The sequence below is a fragment of the Ranitomeya imitator genome, chromosome 1, assembly GCF_032444005.1.
Source record: "Ranitomeya imitator isolate aRanImi1 chromosome 1, aRanImi1.pri, whole genome shotgun sequence".
Taxonomy (NCBI): Eukaryota; Metazoa; Chordata; class Amphibia; order Anura; family Dendrobatidae; genus Ranitomeya; species Ranitomeya imitator.
In genome coordinates this window covers 72417349-72439290 of record NC_091282.1, presented here as the reverse complement: position 1 = coordinate 72439290, position 21942 = coordinate 72417349, and the positions used below count along the sequence as shown (strand labels likewise).

Below are 21942 nucleotides of genomic sequence, written 5' to 3'. Positions count from 1 at the left end.
TTTGTTCACATTAGTGACCGTGATTTCTTTTTTTTAATGTTTAATGTGGATTTTTTTAGCTGAAATATTTGCATCAAGAAAAAGCTTCAAAATGTTTTTTTTTTCTATTTATTCGACTGTCAAGTTTAGAGCTTTTTTTTTTTTCTTTTCTTCCAAGCTTGCTGCTTCTTCCACATTGAAAACCTGTGCACTATAGATATGTTTAAATCTGTAGGTAGCTTATTCAAAGACTATTTAAAGCGGTTTTGATGTGGAATCTGCTTCAAAATCCACATAAAAAATCCATAGGAATGGAACCAAAGTGATTGACTCTTCCTTTTTTGCTTATTTCGACAGCCACTGAGTTTTCCAACAGATAAAATTGAGCGAGGATTACTATATTTTCCATAACAGGGACTGGGGGATTGTATGACCGCATAAACGGGGCTGATTTTGGGAATTTGGAAAAGTAAGGTTCTATTCAAAGCTTCTAAAAAAAAAAATCCCCCATCTTTCCTAGATGCCAAAAGAGAACATACACCGGAGCACGCAGTGGGAATTGTCCTATGAGCTACCCTCTCGTCATTGTCCCCATTGTGTCCCAGGCCCCTGAGTATTCCAGCAACACCAGCTCTTCCCCCAATACTGTTCTGTGCCGGAGATCTATAGCATGCACAGTAATGGCCGTCCACTCAGTGAATGCAACGTTCTGGGACACGCGTATACAGCATAGGCTTCATGCTCTTAACTCCTTCATTGTTGGCATTTGCCTCAAATGGGCCTAGATTATGTCTGCAGATGGCGGGAAGAGCGGCAAGGCCAAGTGATGTCTCGTCCTGTACCGAAGAGCAGGTCAATAGAAGTTATCAGGGACGGACATAGAAATCACAGCGCCCCACACTGAGTTCTAATTGGGACCCCCCTATATATATATATATATATATATATATATATATATATATATATATATATATATATATATATATATATATACAGGTCCTTCTCAAAAAATTAGCATATAGTGTTAAATTTCATTATTTACCATAATGTAATGATTACAATTAAACTTTCATATATTATAGATTCATTATCCACCAACTGAAATTTGTCAGGTCTTTTATTGTTTTAATACTGATGATTTTGGCATACAACTCCTGATAACCCAAAAAACCTGTCTCAATAAATTAGCATATTTCACCCATCCAATCAAATAAAAGTGTTTTTTAATAACAAAAAAAAAAAACCATCAAATAATAATGTTCAGTTATGCACTCAATACTTGGTCGGGAATCCTTTGGCAGAAATGACTGCTTCAATGCGGCGTGGCATGGAGGCAATCAGCCTGTGACACTGCTGAGATGTTATGGAGGCCCAGGATGCTTCAATAGCGGCCTTAAGCTCATCCAGAGTGTTGGGTCTTGCGTCTCTCAACTTTCTCTTCACAATATCCCACAGATTCTCTATGGGGTTCAGGTCAGGAGAGTTGGCAGGCCAATTGAGCACAGTAATACCATGGTCAGTAAACCATTTACCAGTGGTTTTGGCACTGTGAGCAGGTGCCAGGTCGTGCTGAAAAATGAAATCTTCATCTCCATAAAGCATTTCAGCCGATGGAAGCATGAAGTGCTCCAAAATCTCCTGATAGCTAGCTGCATTGACCCTGCCCTTGATGAAACACAGTGGACCAACACCAGCAGCTGACATGGCACCCCACACCATCACTGACTGTGGGTACTTGACACTGGACTTCAGGCATTTTGGCATTTCCTTCTCCCCAGTCTTCCTCCAGACTCTGGCACCTTGATTTCCGAATGACATGCAAAATTTGCTTTCATCAGAAAAAAGTACTTGGGACCACTTAGCAACAGTCCAGTGCTGCTTCTCTGTAGCCCAGGTCAGGCGCCTCTGCCGCTGTTTATGGTTCAAAAGTGGCTTTACCTGGGGAATGCGGCACCTGTAGCCCATTTCCTGCACACGCCTGTGCACGGTGGCTCTGGATGTTTCCACACCAGACTCAGTCCACTGCTTCCTCAGGTTCCCCAAGGTCTGGAATCGGTCCTTCTCCACAATCTTCCTCAGGGTCCGGTCTCCTCTTCTCGTTGTACAGCGTTTTCTGCCACATTGTTTCCTTCCAACAGACTTACCATTGAGGTGCCTTGATACAGCACTCTGGGAACAGCCTATTTGTTGAGAAATTTCTTTCTGGGTCTTACCCTCTTGCTTGAGGGTGTCAATGATGGCCTTCTTGACATCTGTCAGGTCGCTAGTCTTACCCATGATGGGGGTTTTGAGTAATGAACCAGGCAGGGAGTTTATAAAAGCCTCAGGTATCTTTTGCATGTGTTTAGAGTTAATTAGTTGATTCAGAAGATTAGGGTAATAGGTCGTTTAGAGAACCTTTTCTTGATATGCTAATTTATTGAGACAGGTTTTTTGGGTTATCAGGAGTTGTATGCCAAAATCATCAGTATTAAAACAATAAAAGACCTGACAAATTTCAGTTGGTGGATAATGAATCTATAATATATGAAAGTTTAATTGTAATCATTACATTATGGTAAATAATGAAATTTAACACTATATGCTAATTTTTTGAGAAGGACCTGTATATATATATATATATATATATATATATATATATATATATATATATATAATTTGCAATATATCTATTCGATGGTGTCATATCTCCCAACTTTCATAAACCAGGCGGACTGTATTGTCAGTTTTACCCCACACGTACAGTGTAGAACATGACTGTGCAGCGCCCCAGGGTCCTGGTCGTTGCGGTAATGTCATTCTTCCACCAGGGGGAGTGATGTTACGTCTGAAGGCAATAAAGGAGGTCACCTTACCAGGTATCACAAACCACACAACACACTTCACACTCCAGTCCACCAGGGGGAGCTATGCTCCTATTTAGTAGGGCACTCTTCACAATTAAATAAAACTGGTGGTCTGGATAGGAAGTGAGAGAGAAGCTGACTGGGCTTCACCCAGGCAGCACCTGTCAGGCAGACAGGGGAAAGGAGGAACATCAAACAGCTGCAGACAGAGTGGTCCCTGACAGGGGTGGGATCCTGTCAGAGGCCTAGATAGAGGGTTACGGAGCTGCGCCTGCCCCACGAAGAGAATTGCGTTGCTGAGAGTGAGAAACTAAGACATAGCACAAGGAGAGGAATCCAGAGGGAGTTCTGCCCTGCAATAGGCTGCCTCCCTCTGAGGCGCAGAAGCTGGTAGCCAGAACACCGAGGTAGTAAGAAACTCTACTTTACTTCAGAGACTGGCAGGACAGTTAATTCCACGTTAGCTGCCTGACCTTACACCCAGGAGGCACAGTGGCAACATGTGGGGGCTGGGGAGTTGTAGGGTCCCTGTAAAAAGCCTCAGGCCATCAGTCATACGGGTTTGTCCTATCCATACCATCTGGGGGACAGAGAGAAAGAGACAGAACACCGACATCAGTTGTGAGGACCTCACCAAGAAGCTCAGCAGGGATGTACTACAACACTCAGGTGCTAGAGGAAGGCTACTGATTTCAGGCCACCATCCCTGACGAGAACCAAAGGGCCCGGCTCTGAGTACCCCATTGCCCTGACGTGGGGGCGCTCCAACTACACATTGCCTCCAGCAAGGTATGATGTCTCCAAAATGCCAACAACAGTGTGCCCTCTATAGTATGATATTCCCTTAGTTCTCTCCCCACATACACACAGTATCATGGCCCCCTTACAGTATGAGGGTCCATACAGCCCCCTACTCAATATGATGGTTCCCATAGCCCACCACTCCGCATAAGAATTACCACACATCTTCGAAAAGTATTAGAGCCACCTACCTCCCAAACGGAGGACCCCTACTGTTCCCCAGCTCAGTGTGAGGTCCACACAGCTCCCCACATCCCCTCACACATTATTATGGTTCCCACAGCCTCCCATCAGTGGCTCCGACTAGCTTCCTACCAGACCGCCACTCATTACAATGGCCCACTTGGTATGATCGTCCCCTACCAGCCCTCCACTCAGTATGATTGGCCCCCACCCTCCCTCCGTTTCGTATGATTGGCCCCCACTATTACTGACCCCACCCCAACTTACAGACCTAATAGTGGCCAAGTGGGCTGCCGATATTGATCGTACGCCCCTGATAGTTATATTCTTGTATATAGGGGCAGTATTATAGTAGTTATATTCTTGTACATAGGGACAGTCTTATAGTAGTTATATTCTTGTACATAGGGGCAGTATTATAGTAGATATATTCTTGTACATAGGGGCAGTATTATAGTAGTTATATTCTTGTACAGAGGAGCAATATTATAGTAGTTATATTCTTGTACATAGGGGCAGTATTATAGTAGTTATATTCTTGTACATAGGGGCAGTATTATAGTAGTTATATTCTTGTATATAGGGGCAGTATTATAGTAGTTTTTTTTATAATCTTTATTTTTATATAGCGCTAACATATTCCGCAGCGCTTTACATTTTGCATTTTGCACACATCATCATCACTGTCCCCAATGGGGCTCACAATCTAAATTCCCTATCAGTATGTCTTTGGAATGTGGGAGGAAACCGGAGAGCCCGGAGGAAACCCACGCAAACACGGAGAGAACATACAAACTCTTTGCAGATGTTGTCCTTAGTGGGGCTTGAACCCAGGACACCAGCGCTGCAAGGCTGTAGTGCTAACCACTGCGCCACCGTGCCGCCTTTGTTATATTCTTGTACATAGGGGCAGTCTTATAGTAGTTATATTCTTGTACATAGGGGCAGTATTATAGTAGTTATATTCTTGTACATAGGGGCAGTATTATAGTAGTTATATTCTTGTACATAGGGGCAGTATTATAGTAGTTATATTCTTGTACATAGGGGGCAGTATTATAGTAGTTATATTCTTGTACATAGGGGGCAGTATTATAGTAGTTATATTATTTTATATAGGGGCAGTACTATAGCAGTTATATTCTTGTACATATGGGGCAGTATTATAGTAGTTATATTCTTGTACATAGGGGGCAGTATTATAGTAGTTATATTATTGTATATAGGGGCAGTATTATAGCAGTTATATTCTTGTACATGGGGCAGTACTATAGTAGGTATATTCTTGTACATAGGGAGCAGTATTATAGTAGTTATATTCTTGTACATAGGGGCAGTATTATAGCAGTTATTCTTGTACATAGGGGCAGTATTATAGTAGTTATATTCTTGTACATAGGGGCAGTATTATAATAGTTATATTCTTGTATATAAGGGCAGTATTATTGTAATAGTTATATTCTTGTACATGGTGATTGTCTCCCTTTCTGCTTTTTCTGTTGCTTTCCCTCATGTTTCCTTTTCCCTCTCTCCTATGCATGGATTCTAGAAGTTGCTCTATTTTACTCTGCCGGTATCACATGTGGCCCCATTATCCTCATCCCACGGGCTGGATCCAGTATCGCACATCCCGGATACACGGTGTTCTCTCAGCTCCTGAGGGTGTGAGATAATCCTGTCTAATCCTCCTCGTCCTCTCCTGTCCGCGTCGCTCTCACTTTTACTATAGTAATGAATTTCTTCCCTGTCCCCTCCCGGTCACTAGACTGCATCCAGCGTCCCCCCTCATCAGCCCAGGAATCCCCTCCGCTTCTGTCACATCTGGTTGTAGTTTTCTCCTGGCTTTTGGCTGAACTTCTGTTCCTGGCTTCACATCCAGGGCGTCGGGCGTCTCATTCGTTTCATGGTTTTAGTTTTCGAGTTTATGGTTTTAATATTTTCGTCGTCGTTTTTGGAGCTAATCCTTCCCAGAGCGTCTGTGTCCGGTCACTCGCTTCCTAACATGAGGCACCACAGACATCCAGGCCTTTTTAGCTTTCTGTCCTGAACTATTGAGCTCCGCTCTGTGCCAAATGTCAAAAAATAAACAACCAATCCTTCTCTCTTGTATGTGATAAGCGGTCGGCAGGGGAAGTTAAATTAATAGTGAAAATTAAATTTAAAGCTTCAGATATGGTAATATTAGGCGGCAACGTAAAAAATATATCAGTCGCCATTTTGCAATGAAAATTATAAATCCCCTTTTATAGGGTTTGGGCTGGTGGGGGAGGCAGGGAGGTCCTTTATAGCTTCAGCACCTAGAATATTCCCCCCTCGTCCCATGAGTGACAGGTGTGTGACAGGCAGGTAGGGCGTAGAATGCAGAACAGCGGGGTCACAGGACAGGGGGGGATTTGGGGCATGGCACAGAGCACACGAGGTTCCTGGGATGCGGCCCTGTCTACGAGGACGGTGCTGGGGCCACCGAGGCTGCTTGGGGGAGAGACTTGAGGAAGAGCGCGGAGCTATGGACCTGGCTATGGTAGGGATGACCCCCATATATGTTTTCCTATAATATACCTACCTGAGCGGCGTGCTCTGTTCTACCTCTGTCTGTCAGGAGCATTTAGGATTTCTTCTTTTTTAAGCTAAATTTAAAGGAAGATTCAGCCATCATGATCTTCAGATAAATGGGGCGACTAGCACAGTGTGAGACCCTGGACAGCCACTCAGTACCTGAAGGAAAGGGCTGTATAGAGAGGTAAATCTTTTTATTTATTTTATTTAATTTTTTTTTATAAATGCTTTTTTTTCTTTTTTTTTTTATAAATGCTATGTAAAGATTTCAGTAAGTGTGGCACCTAACTTTTACAGCCCAATATCATGCTTCATTGTTTGCTTAAAACTCCGCATATATAATATAACTCTGTGTTTTAGAATAAATCCCCATCAAGAAATCTGATTGCTCTAAGTAAAATCAAGAGGATTTTTTTCTGCCCTTAAATATGGCTCCTGACAACCATTTTATGCCTTTCTGTGCCTTTTATAGGATGACCTGTGACTTTTTTTTTTTTTTTTTTTTAACTAACCCTGTTGGATTAGGTGTCCAATGGTTTGAGCACTGGTGTAACTTTAAGGCTCTGGGCCCCAATGCAAAATTATCAACAGGGCCCCCCACTAAAATAGTTTTGGTCTTCTCATATGCGGCCAAAGTGACCTGTTGGGTGGATCGCCCCTAGGCTCCAGGGTTCGGGTGCGTCTGCACCCTCTGCACTCACTATAGTCACACCCTCGAGGTGGAGCTTTTTTTCATTGTGGTGGTCATAGACTTTCTCAGTGATTTCATGTCACATTTATCTATGAGAGATCAAATAATCATATTTTCCAATTTTTATTTTTTTTGTACTTCGTGTAAATGCAGCTTTGGATGTGACTAGAGTGTGAGATTGTAGATCGTAGATCCACAGCTGGGTTAGACATTCCGATTGTGACATCACTGATTTGTAGCGCTCCAGTGACGTGACCGTCCGCCGCGGTGACTGCCGGCAGCGCTGTCTGGTATCTCTGTCTGATGCTTCCAATTTCCTCCCATCAGAGCCCGACGGACTGTACGAGCCGCAGGACGAAGCGAGAGCTGCGCCTGAAATCGTAAGTTGGGCGCCTTCTCTCCGCTCTGGACGGCCCCATAGATTGTCAGCTCTGCGGTTTACTAATTTATATGACAAATTAGAATATTCATCTTTTTTTTTATTTTTTTTATTTTTTTTAAATTTTAGTCGTACATTACGTAATTTAAGGAAAGGACAAGCGGGAAGGAGCTGCTCTGGAAACTGGGCAAAACCTTGTGTCAGTCGACCGCTGCTCGGGAACTTTGAGGTATTTCCAGTGTGTGACCTCCTAAATCATGGCACCAGCCTTACACAGCCATGTCCTCACGGTCAGAAGCAAATTCCTCCTCTGAAATCCTCTGTGCTGCTGGAGACTTTGCGCCTTCCGTTATTTAACATTTAGTCTGTGACCTCTCATATCCTGGCATTGCCCTTATACTGCCCTGTCCTCCACTATCATCCCCATCCATCCACTTATCTTCTGAAATCCTCTGTGCTGCTGGGGTTTTTGGCTCTTTCCACTATGCAACCTTTAGTCTGTGACCTCTTGCAACGTGCTTCTTCTGAAATGCTCTGTGCTGCTGTGGGGAGGACACTGCTTCTTGGGGAAAGGCAGAAGTGTTAATGCGGCTTCACCTCTCATCCAGGAGTCCATCCTACGGGGAAGATTTGCTCCATCCGGCCAGATTGAAGGTTTCACGGCAGAAATTGGCGCCAGCGGTTCATACTGTCCTCAGCACGTCACGCTTCCAGTGGAGGTCACGTACTTCCATATCTCCGAGCACAGCGCCCCCTCGCCCTTCCTGGTAAGAATGGTGAATTTCACTTTAGACGTGATGTATATAGCTCCTGTGCCCCGGATTCGGGGAAGACTTAGGCAGATTATTGGGGTGCGGAGGAGGCCGGGGGACACCACAAAATCTTCAGCCCTATGGAAACATGTTGATTCCATGGTGATAAAAGAAAGTTCAGTTCTAAATCATCTGTGCTGCAATGGACTCTCCTCATCCTCCATTGTGTGTCCATTGTCATCCTCCATCGTAAGAGTAATTTCTGTTCTTTGTTTTCTGCAGGGAGTTATTGATCTTGATGGCGTCGGCAGGAAGGGATACAGTGTCCCCAGCACAGGAACCATACAAGTGGTAAGTGGCATCAACATGCAGTTCAGGGGGTAAAGGCAAGCGCCCCACAGAGAGCATCATGGGAATGCAGCTGATACATGTATTATAGAGCAGTGACAGCACACAGGTTATACCGTTCATCTGCCTTTCCTTGTCATAAGAGATTGTAGCCTATCCATTCACTAGGGACTACTGGTGACATCACTGGGAATACAGCCTATCCATTCACTAGAGACTACTGGTGACATCACTGATAATGTAGCCTATCCATTCACTAGAGACTGGTGACATCACTGGGAATACAGCCTATCCATTCACTAGAGACTACTGGTGACATCACTGGGAATACAGCCTATCCATTCACTAGGGACTGGTGACATCACTGGGAATACAGCCTATCCATTCACTAGGGACTGGTGACTTCACTGGGAATACAGCCTATCCATTCACTAGGGACTGGTGACTTCACTGGGAATACAGCCTATCCATTCACTAGAGACTACTGGTGACATCACTGGGAATGCAGCCTATCCATTCACTAGAGACTGGTGACATTGCTGGGAATACAGCCTATCCATTCACTAGAGACTACTGGTGACATCACGGTGAATGTAGCCTATCCATTCACTAGAGACTGGTGACATCACTGAGAATGCAGCCTATCCATTCACTAGAGACTGGTGACATCACTGGGAATGCAGCCTATCCATTCACTAGAGACTACTGGTGACATCGCTGGGAATGTAGCCTATCCATTCACTAGAGACTGGTGACATCACTGTAGCCTATCCATTTACTAGAGACTGGTGACATCACTGGGAATGTAGCCTATCCATTCACTAGAGACTCCTGGTGACATCGCTGGGAATGTAGCCTATCCATTCACTAGAGACTGGTGACATCACTGTAGCCTATCCATTTACTAGAGACTGATGACATCACTGGGAATGTAGCCTATCCATTCACTAGAGACTGGTGACATCATTGAGAATACAGCCTATCCATTCACTAGAGACTGATGACATCACTGGGAATGCAGCCTATCCATTCAGTAGAGACTAGTGACATCACTGAGAATGTAGCCTATCCATTCACTAGAGACTAGTGACATCACTGAGAATGTAGCCTATCCATTCACTAGAGACTAGTGACATCACTGGGAATACAGCCTATCCATTCACTAGAGACTGATGACATCACTGGGAATGCAGCCTATCCATTCAGTAGAGACTAGTGACATCACTGAGAATGTAGCCTATCCATTCACTAGAGACTAGTGACATCACTGAGAATACAGCCTATCCATTCACTAGAGACTGATGACATCACTGGGAATGCAGCCTATCCATTCACTAGAGACTAGTGACATCACTGAGAATACAGCCTATCCATTCACTAGAGACTGATGACATCACTGGGAATGCAGCCTATCCATTCAGTAGAGACTAGTGACATCACTGAGAATGTAGCCTATCCATTCACTAGAGACTAGTGACATCACTGAGAATACAGCCTATCCATTCACTAGAGACTGATGACATCACTGGGAATGCAGCCTATCCATTCACTAGAGACTAGTGACATCACTGAGAATGTAGCCTATCCATTCACTAGAGACTAGTGACATCACTGAGAATACAGCCTATCCATTCACTAGAGACTAGTGACATCACTGGGAATACAGCCTATCCATTCACTAGAGACTAGTGACATCACTGAGAATGTAGCCTATCCATTCACTAGACTGATGACATCACTGGGAATACAGCCTATCCATTCACTAGAGACTAGTGACATCACTGAGAATGTAGCCTATCCATTCACTAGAGACTAGTGACATCACTGAGAATGTAGCCTATCCATTCACTAGAGACTGGTGACATCACTGGGAATACAGCCTATCCATTCACTAGAAACTGGTGACATCACTGAGAATATAGCCTATCCATTCACTATAGAGACTGGTGACATCACTGAAAATACAGCCTATCCATTAACTAGAAACTGGTGACATCACTGGGATTGTAGCCTATCCATTCACTAGAGACTGGTGACATCACTGAGAATACAGCCTATTCATTCACTAGAGACTACTGGTGACATCACTGGGAATGTAGCCTATCCATTCACTAGATACTGGTGACATCACTGGGAATGCAGCCTATCCATTCACTAGAGACTGGTGACATCACTGGGAATATAGCCTATCCATTCACTAGAGACTGGTGACATCACTGAGAATACAGCCTATCCATTCACTAGAGACTGGTGACATCACTGGGAATATAGCCTATCCATTCACTAGAGACTGGTGACATCACTGAGAATACAGCCTATCCATTCACTAGAGACTGGTGACATCACTGGGAATATAGCCTATCCATTCACTATAGAGAGTGATGTTATCACTGTGATTACAGCCTATCCTTGCTATTTAGACTGGTGTGATACACAGGTTTTTTCCTCATAATCGGAACTGTATAATGTAAAAGCATCATCCCGGCGGAGCTGTGCTGATGGTAGTCACCACTGTACTGGAGGCCTGTAATAGTGGTGATAGTTATTACACCAATAAATATCCTCAAATATAGAATGATCCCTTCAGACTTCAATATAAACAACAAAAAAAGAGAGAACAAAGAAGGACTGCCAATCCAATGTATATTATACATTGGATTGGCAGTCCTTCTTTGTTCTCTCTTTTTTTGTTGTTTAATAGTGGTGATGGTGTCTGTGGTCACAGCTCCTGGCACCATAGACGTGGGCTTCACACCACTGTGGGGCGCACAAGTCCGTCATACAATACAGGGGGTCAGGCTAAATAGATCTGATACCTGACCTCTGCCGTCCTTGAAAGAAAAGGGTTTTGTTTTTTGTTTTTTAATCCCTCTGCGCGATCCTCTTCCAGACTGTCCTCATCTGACTTTTGTAGGGCTGCCCCCATTTTTATTTGTTTATTTAATTTTTTAGGTTTTGTCTGTAAGACGTTTTGCTGATCATTTTCAGGGCTTTGCACTCCACTTTGACGTTGCAGCACCAAGAAGAAAAAAGTCAGAATGATGAATAAAATGGGAAACAAAAATGTTCAAAATCTCTTGATTTACTCAGTACCGATTATTACAAGCACCAGAACCAGAAATCCCGACACACTCTGCTGCCATCAGTGAGTTTATCAATGGTCGCCTGAGGAATGTACGGCCACAGTGAATGCACTTGGGAAAATCATCAAGATCCGCTGCTGGCAGCTCCTGTGTAATTGCCGATCAATGATGTCCCAGATGGGCTTGAAATTGGTCAGAATGTGCATGTGAGCTGCCACCAGCGGATCTTGATGATTTTCCCAAGTGCATTCACCATGGCAGTACATTCCTCAGACGACCATTGATAACCTCACTGATAGCAGCCGAGGCTGTAAGAGTCAGGATTTCTGCACATGGCGCTCATACTACATAATGAATAAATCAAGATGTTTTGATGATTTTGTTTCTATTTTGTCATTTTGTGCATATCTTTAACATATCTATCAATCCTGTGATTTCCATAATTCCACAACGTTTCTTTCTTTGTTACACTTTCAATGTTGAGTAGTGTATTGCAGGTTTAGGCTTTGAGCTGGGCTGCAGTTTGCATTTTCACCACATGGTGTCAGCAGTATACCGATCATTCAGCCTCCATGTAGTACCCTTCTTTGTCCTTTATTGTTATGAATGGATTCAGCTTTTCTTTTTTGTTTGTACATCTTATCAATGGAGCCAAACCTGCTGATATTCCCGGTTGTTCTAGTATTATAGTGGTGCTGCATTGTTCTTAGCATCTGAATTTGGCACCATCATAGTGGGCTTTCTTTCTTTTTTATTTTTTTTTCTACAATATGGTATTGAGTGGGTCAGAATGTGCAGTCAAATAGTATAATAAAAATCCAGACATTTCCAATAATAACTGGACACTTATATATTTTTTTCTTAAATATTGATTCAAATTTTTTTTATTTTTTTTAACTTCCAGATAAGTCTGATTCTATGATAAATCCCGCCGGGCGCAGTGTCCTATTTACAAAGGGGGTTAACCACTTTTTCGTGTGTGTGTTAATGTTAGTGTGTACTGTACACAGTGGCTGGTGACAGGTTCATGCAGCGTTATGTTCCCTCCCTATATAGAACAAAGCAGGAAAAAAGACAATTGCCGGTCCAATATAACGAACAAACATATGTATAGCAGGGTATGGGGAGAAGATGATAACACGTGTCATGTGATGAACTCTACAAAACTGGGGTGCACACAATATGGGGACAGCTGCATAGATCATATGTATCCTAGAAATGCAGACTAAATGGGAAAGTACATACAGTCCCATAAATGTTGCCATCATTAATATACATACAAAACCTACAAGAAACAAAGAGCAAAAAACCCTGTTATAGCAAAACAATTAAAAATCAAAAAGTGCATTTAAATAAGTTTTTAGTAATACTGTTTTTCGATCAAAAATAGCATAAAAGCCATCCCACCGCGTCAAGGTGACTCCGATCAAGACGGGCCTACTCTGTCTAATATTAAAAACCTTACCATGTGGTATCTGTGCTATCTAAGAAAAATGGCACATGCAGAGGACACATACCAAAACGGAAATGTTTTATAAATTTTTATATCCTGCAGAGCTGGACTTAACCCTGTCCCTGCTACAATAAATATGTGTGTATTCAGGCCTGTGTTCTGGATGCAGCTGAGAAGGCGCATTGCAGGAAATTAGCACAATCCAAGTGGAGGGGATTAAATGGTGTGTTCAGTCACAAGCACATAAAAATATTTCTAACAAAAATAAAATAAGTTATTAATTTTAGATCCCCCCCCTTCCCCGTTATTTTATTGCAAATATATGCATTATGATAATAAACCCCCCCATGTTTTCATGTTTATTTGTTGTATGTTTTGAGTCCCTCTCTCTGACTTCTTCCTTTCAGACCTTATTTAACCCCAATAAGACCGTGGTGAAGATGTTCCTCGTCACCTACGACTTTAAGGACATGCCCGTCAACCATGTGACTTTCCTGCGTCACCGAATCTTCCTGGTTCCCGTGCAAGAGAACGACGGAGAGAATGAAGGGCCGCACTGTGCCTCCGGAGGAGCTGCTGCTAAGGAGAAAGCCAAGAGGATCCTGTGCTACCTCATGCATCTGAGGTATGGCTAAATGACAATGGGCCGATGATCACTTTCACACCGTTTGTCACCCAGATTTTCTAGAGTCCAGAATAGCAAGTGTGTAGTTTTTTTTTTTTATTATATATTTATGTATTCGTTTTCTCCTGTATTGCTGCATAAATGGCCAGATTTGCCAATTAGTTTTGAGGGATGACTGGTGATGATCTTCAGTGGCTTCTGGTTTCTTATCCTTTTTTTTTTTTAAATCCAAATCTGCTAATTCTCTGCTACATACCCGCCCCTGTATCATGCGTTTCTGTCCTTTCACGCAAAATATGTAAGAAAGCCACTCTCATCTTCCACCACAAGTACAAAACTGCTTTTGGCACACATACCAGTCTACTATGTACTAGAACTCTCCTTATTCTTATATTTCTGGCATCCTCTCCAAGTGGGGGGGTTATGGCTGTTTGACGTTTGACAGAAGACAGCAGGAGCAAAGGGGCAAGGACCCGTCCACGCTTTCTGTACAGAGGGACGAGGACGCGCTTCCTGTAGAGGGGCGAGGACCCACCTGCGCTACCTGTAGAGAGGGGTGAGGACCCGTCCACGCTTCCTGTAGAGGGTTGAGGACCCGTCCACACATCCTGTAGAGAGGGGTGAGGACCCACCCGCTCTTCCTGTAGAGAGGGGTGAGGACCCACCCGCTCTTCCTGTAGAGAGGGGTGAGGACCCACCCGCTCTTCCTGTAGAGAGGGGTGAGGACCCGACCGCACTTCCTGTAGAGAGGGGCGAGGACCCGTCCACACAACTTGTAGAGAGGGGCGAGGACCCACCCTCACTTCGTGTAGAGAGGGGTGAGGACCCACGCTTCCTGTAGAGAGGGGTGAGGACCTGCCCGCTCTTCCTGTAGAGAGGGGCGAGGACCTGCCCACACTTCGGGCAATCCATCTCACAGACTCTGCAACTATAACAGATTTGATGCGTCTCTTCCTTCCCTTCACTATTTGACAATAACTTCTTTGCATCTGTAATATAACCGGAGCTGTGTCCTTCCCTCTGAAGCCTGTGCAGTGCTGTGCAGGAGTCAGCGCATGCTGTACTATGGCGCCATTATCTTCAGGACGTCAGTAGCAGCTTCTTCACAAGCAGGGAGAGACTCTGCCATTTTTGTGAAATATTCACATGCCCTGTAGACAGTGCGCACACGCTGGGCATAGTCGCCGGCGGTCAGTCAGTGCCGGGGGCGCGGTTACATTGAGCACTGTGTGTACTGAGAGCCATGACTGGAACCAAATGCTGGCGGGGAGAATAAGGGATCATTTTCTTCCTGCTGCATTCGCCTGCGTGCAGACGCCGGACAGCATCATAACGCCGTTACCCTGCAGATTAACCCCATATCTGCAGTTAACAAAGTTGTTTCTGGTGACAGGTTCCCTTTCACATGGCACAAAAAGCTAGCAATAAAAATATTCGCCACCTGGGGGCAGAACGGGTGCAATAGCTAGTAAAGATATAAAATTACTATAGGAAAAAAGGTATAAAAGAACGGTGAGCGGTTTACCAGTTATTGGGAAAACTACTTAAAAAAAATTTAAAAAAAGAAGCAATTTTCTATGTCCTAAACAATAATCTTTTGTTCTTTCAGGTTTCAGCGCTCAAAATCTGGAAAGATATACCTCAACGAAGACATTCGCTTACTATTCTCCCGGAAATCTATAGAGATGGACACTGGCATTCCCTATGAACTGAAATCCTTCACCGAAGCCCCTAAGAACCCTAAATATTCCCCAAGGGTATAAGAACTATAGAACGCTCTCCCTCGCCCCCCCTGCCGATTCCGCACCGCTTTTATTTATTAACCGCCCCACCCCGATAAAACGCTCGTCATAATTGCCACCCTCGCCCCTGTGCCCCTCATGGGGTGGTGAATTATGGTCCATCTGGACTCCACTAAAAACCTTTCAGCTGAAAATTTCAAGTCTAGAATTTTTATTTTATTTTAATATTTTTATTTTTTTTTATTTAATGCTTTTATTTTTTAAAATGTTAAATTATAGCAAAGTGCGGCACAGGCAAGATTCGCTGTCCACGCTGAGGCACACGGTCGGGTAATGTGGCCAATCCGGACTTCACTTGTTGCCCCCTATGTCTGCAGAGCTGGTGGGCAGAGAGAACATTGTGAGTAATGGGACAAATGTATCAGTTTGTTAAAAAGGTAAAAAAGAAGACCTCTCCAATCCCCCAATATCTATGATAGAACCCTGATGTAACACTGACCTTATTATTTTTAGAAGACTTCTTTTTCTCAGATCAAAAGTTTACATGAGGGTCTGCACAGTTGCCCCCCATGGTTGTTTTAGCGTTTCGAACAGCACCTGTCCTTTCACAGAACACTTGAAGAAAAAACAGTCTTTCTGCCCTCGTCCCTACTACAAGGCAATTCCGCACTTACCAGCCCAGGAGCTGTCCCAATCTACTTTTTTTTGCATGGTTTCCCTTTATCAATATTCTTCCAGCACTATAGGTGCTGGAACTCTCATTTAATGCTTCCCATCATGGCTTCTGCTATTCTTCAGTGGCTTGCATGCCCTGAACTGATAGCCGAGAACTTCCATCCTCACCCTCGCTCCTGCAATCCATCTCCGGGAGCAGACAGAAGGGAGACCCCTAGTGGCTGAAATGTTGCAGTGTTTTTTTTAATGTATTAATAAAGTGATTTGCATAATGTCCATCACATTTATCAAATGTTATTACATTGCCTGGAAGAACAGGAACCACATAGGAACAACTGCCTGATGTATTATTATTTTTCTACCATAAGCTCAGCTATGTGGTCTTGCATAAGTGGTTATTTAGTGGCCCAGACATCCGGCGCCCTCCTTCTGATCCCTTATGGTAATTTCACATTTAGACATTTATTACTTATTTTTATTATTTTTCATATGTGAGTTCACAACAAACACTTGTGTTGTGTAGATGACTGTTATTTTATTTTATTTTTTAATTTTTGGGGGGACCTCTGTCTTACGGTTCACATTTATATTTAAGAAAAAGTTGTGGTTTTTACATTTCCTAATCGAGTTTAATAAGGACATGCTCTTTTAATTAATTAAAGGGATCCTGTCATATCCCCAAATGCTATTAGCCTGCAGATATGGGGTTGACTGAGAGCATGGATGGATGGCTGTCAGTCATTACCAGGCGCTGCATACTATGTACTGAGCAGTGACTGTAGTGACATCACTATGACTGAAAGCCGGAGGCTACAGGGAGAAATAAAGCTCATTTCCTCCAGATAGCCGGGCTTTCAGTACAGTGGGCGAACAGCTTTGGAATGCTATTAACTTGCAGATATGGGGTTGACTGAAAGCATGGATGGCTGTCAGTCACTACTGGGGAGTGCTTGCAGGCGCTGCTCACTATGTACTGAGCAGGGACTGTAGCCGCGCCACTATGACTGAAAGCCGGAGGCTGCAGGGAGGAATAAAGCTAATTTCCTCCAGACTTTCAGTACAGTGGCCACGCAGCTTTGGAATGCAATTAACCTACCAATTAACCCCATATCTGCAGGTTAATATGGGGACATTGCACGTTCCCTTTAACTAAATACTAAAAGTGAGACTACACAGTGTGTTTGATCACATGTGACTAAATCACCCCCATGTGCAAAGGCCAATAGGTCTACCATCGGTCTAACCCTTACGTTCCCATGAAATAAAACGTCTGGAGCCTCTTTGCATACATCTTAAAATTGTGGCATTCCTCTACTACTACTGAAAATGAACAGGCATGGAAACATTTTGTAGAGGAAGAGCACAACTCTGCGTCCTAAGAAAAGAGGGCAGGCTCCTTAAATAAGGCTACACATTACCATATTATTAGAATTTTTTTTTTTTTTTTAAAGAAAACTCTAAAAATGAGTCATGTGGGCTCCTCCGCGCCAGGTCACAGGCCTCTTCCTATGCGGAAATATCTGAGCGAGGAGAAGCTGGACACTTGCTGCCTCCTTGACTTTTCTCCCCATTTCGGGATCATTTTCAGTCTGTCCACGTTTAGTACCGCCTGTGGTTCTGGCAGCATTAATTTTGTGGCCATAACACTTTGCTACTTGTCATTACCTGTTGTACATGCCTCTGTACTCCTGAATCTGGCGATGTTTTTCTTTTCTTGCTGCTCCTTTCCGTACTTGAAATATGACCCCTAATTTTCTTTATATAAATTTAGTCTTGTTAGCCAAGTGGGAGTGGCGTGGTTGAGGACCACGCCCCCTTGCCTAATAAGACTAGATTCATATACAGTGAAGATGGGGTCATATCTCATGAATGGAGAGTAGAAACAAAAGGAAAAAAAAAAAGCATTGCCAGATTCAGGAGAAAAGCGGCATTTAGACCGAGTGAAAGAATTACACATTAGAGGGAAGTGACGAGTCTTTTTTAGAGGCTGACAAGTCAAAAGGCGCACACCAGGTTCTGTCAAATGTTGTTTTTTTTTTTCTCTAGTAAAATTTTAGGTAAGGTTATTGATCCATCTGCTTAAAAGATCATTCACGTGATTCCTAGACGTTTCTGGAGTTTGGACATTACTATTCCTATGGTTGTCACCCAACATGTCATATTCTCAATAAAGTAATTCCCGAGGAGCCGGTAGCTGGGGATTAGTGATGTAATTCCATGGCGCTCGGTCATGATCACGTTGTTGTCCCCATCATGGTTCTATCTTGACAGTTGACCTCTATTTATTTTTTTTAATTACAATAGTTGGTGTTCCCACGGTAACCAAACTGTTTCTCAATTCTACGGAAGAGTAACAATCTAATTGGCTGCTGAAGTCACCGTGTCCTCAAGCGCCGCTCCCCTTTGCTCTGCCGAACAGGATAACCGTTCACTAAACCATATTTTTTTTGTTCTATTTATTATTTTAAAGGTCTTGCCATGTATATTAAATCTGATTTTATCTGTAGAAAACTGAGTTGTTTTTTTTATAGGAAAGATGTTATATTTGAACTCTGCAGCACAAAGGGGGTTAAAGTATGTGCCAAATGTCACCAACTTATACCCAGATGTTGCCGTCATGCTTCCTTGAAAATAAAATGGAGATATACAATACCTGTGGATGACTAATTGTTTGTGAATTATTTGGGGTATTTTGTGGAAAGACAAGTGGAGAATTACAGATAAAGCATGAATGAGCTTTCAAGATACAGTATGACGATGAGCAATAGTCAGAAGCTGAGAATTACATTATTACTCCCCACCAGGCTTACATAGTACTGCTTACCATGGACACGTACAACGGTTATTCAGTGTCGACATGTTAATGCAACACAGTGCTCTTCTACTACCACATGACTATTATACTCCAGAGCTGCACTCACTATTCTGCTGGTGCAGTCACTGTGTACATACATTACTGATCCTGAGTTACATCCTATATTATACTCCAGAGCTGCACTCACTATTCTGCTGGTGCAGTCACTGTGTACATACATTACATTACTGATCCTGAGTTACATCCTGCATTATACCCCAGAGCTGCACTCACTATTCTGCTGGTGCAGTCACTGTGTACATACATTACATTACTGATCCTGAGTTACATCCTGTATTATACCCCAGAGCTGCACTCACTATTCTGCTGGTGCAGTCACTGTGTACATACATTACTGATCCTGAGTTACATCCTATATTATACTCCAGAGCTGCACTCACTATTCTGCTGCAGTCACTGTGTACATACATTACATTACTGATCCTGAGTTACATCCTGTATTATATCCCAGAGCTGCACTCACTATTCTGCTGCAGTCACTGTGTACATACATTACATTACTGATCCTGAGTTACATCCTGTATTATACCCCAGAGCTGCACTCACTATTCTGCTGCAGTCACTGTGTACATACATTACATTACTGATCCTGAGTTACATCCTGTATTATACCCCAGAGCTGCACTCACTATTCTGCTGCAGTCACTGTGTACATACATTACATTACTGATCCTGAGTTACATCCTGTATTATACCCCAGAGCTGCACTCACTATTCTGCTGCAGTCACTGTGTACATACATTACATTACTGATCCTGAGTTACATCCTGTATTATACCCCAGAGCTGCACTCACTATTCTGCTCGTGCAGTCACTGTGTACATACATTACATTACTGATCCTGAGTTACCTCCTGTATTATACCCCAGAGCTGCACTCACTATTCTGCTGGTGCAGTCACTGTGTACATTACATTACTGATCCTGAGTTACATCCTGTATTATACCCCAGAGCTGTACTTACTATTCTGCTGCAGTCACTGTGTACATACATTACATTACTGATCCTGAGTTACATCCTGTATTATATCCCAGAGCTGCACTCACTATTCTGCTGCAGTCACTGTGTACATACATTACACTACTGATCCTGAGTTACATCCTGTATTATACTCCAGAGCTGTACTCACTATTCTGTTGGTGCAGTCACTGTGTACATACATTACATTACTGATCCTGAGTTACATCCTGTATTATACCCCAGAGCTGCACTCACTATTCTGCTGGTGCAGTCACTGTGTACATACATTACATTACTGATCCTGAGTTACATCCTATATTATACTCCAGAGCTGCACTCACTATTCTGCTGCAGTCACTGTGTACATACATTACATTACTGATCCTGAGTTACATCCTGTATTATACTCCAGAGCTGCACTCACTATTCTGCTGCAGTCACTGTGTGCATACATTACTGATCCTGAGTTACATCCTGTATTATACCCCAGAGCTGCACTCACTATTCTGCTGCTGTCACTGTGTACATACATTACATTACTGATCCTGAGTTACATCCTGTATTATACCCCCGAGCTGCACTCACTATTCTGCTGCAGTCACTGTGTACATACATTACATTACTGATCCTGAGTTACATCCTGTATTATACCCCAGAGCTGCACTCACTATTTTGCTGGTGCAGTCACTGTGTGCATACATTACATTACTGATCCTGAGTTACATCCTATATTATACTCCAGAGCTGCACTCACTATTCTGCTGCAGTCACTGTGTACATTACATTACTGATCCTGAGTTACATCCTGTATTATACCCCAGAGCTGTACTCACTATTCTACTGCAGTCACTGTGTACATACATTACATTACTGATCCTGAGTTACATCCTGTATTATACCCCAGAGCTGCACTCACTATTCTGCTGCAGTCACTGTGTACATACATTACATTACTGATCCTGAGTTACATCCTGTATTATACCCCAGAGCTGCACTCACTATTCTGCTGGTGCAGTCACTGTGTACATACATTACATTACTGATCCCGAGTTACATCCTGTATTATACCCCAGAGCTGCACTCACTATTCTGCTGGTGCAGTCACTGTGTACATACATTACATTACTGATCCCGAGTTACATCCTGTATTATACTCCAGAGCTGCACTCACTATTCTGCTGGTGCAGTCACTGTGTACATACATTACATTACTGATCCCGAGTTACATCCTGTATTATACCCCAGAGCTGCACTCACTATTATCCTGGTGCAGTCACTGTGTACTTACATTACATTACTGATCCTGAGCTACATCCTGTATTATACCCCAGAGCTGCACTCACTATTCTGCTGGTGCAGTCACTGTGTACATACATTACTGATCCCGAGTTACATCCTGTATTATACCCCAGAGCTGCACTCACTATTCTGCTGGTGCAGTCACTGTGTACATACATTACTGATCCCGAGTTACATCCTGTATTATACCCCAGAGCTGCACTCACTATTCTGCTGGTGCAGTCACTGTGTACATACATTACTGATCCCGAGTTACATCCTGTATTATACCCCAGAGCTGCACTCACTATTCTGCTGGTGCAGTCACTGTGTACATACATTACTGATCCTGAGTTACATCCTGTATTATACCCCAGAGCTGCACTCACTGTTCTGCTCAAGAATGAAAACACACGGGGACAGCTCATGGACACATGATCAATGGTTATGTCTGAATTGTATTTTTCAAACCAGTATCCTGAGGTTCCCATGACTGGATGCGGACACATATTCTTGTCTGTTGGGAGAAATCTTTTAATAAGTTCATTTTCTTTAGACGAAAAACCTGAACGTTGAACAAGAGTCTACGTTTGCCACTCCCAAGATGGCGTCATACTAATTCTTTTCGTGATTGTGACCTTATCAGTATGGCGCCGGCTTCACCTCCATGTCGTCATCACTGTGCGTCTCTTCGTTCTGCATGACAGTCCGCGGCT

At 43.2% G+C, this 21942-nt stretch overlaps 1 protein-coding gene across 1 annotated transcript in view; it reads left to right on the top strand.

Moving 5' to 3' along the window:
- The window catches only part of ATOSB (atos homolog B), a 61920-nt gene extending 43155 nt beyond the window's left edge, over positions 1–18765 (top strand). Inside the window, exons 4-9 of the mRNA XM_069747959.1 lie at positions 7384–7436; positions 7565–7664; positions 8044–8202; positions 8470–8538; positions 13479–13696; positions 15306–18765. Of these exons, the coding sequence (XP_069604060.1) occupies positions 7384–7436; positions 7565–7664; positions 8044–8202; positions 8470–8538; positions 13479–13696; positions 15306–15459 (753 nt within the window). The 3' untranslated portion in view covers positions 15460–18765. The remainder of the gene's footprint in view (positions 1–7383; positions 7437–7564; positions 7665–8043; positions 8203–8469; positions 8539–13478; positions 13697–15305) is intronic.
- The last annotated feature ends 3177 nt before the right edge of the window (positions 18766–21942 follow it).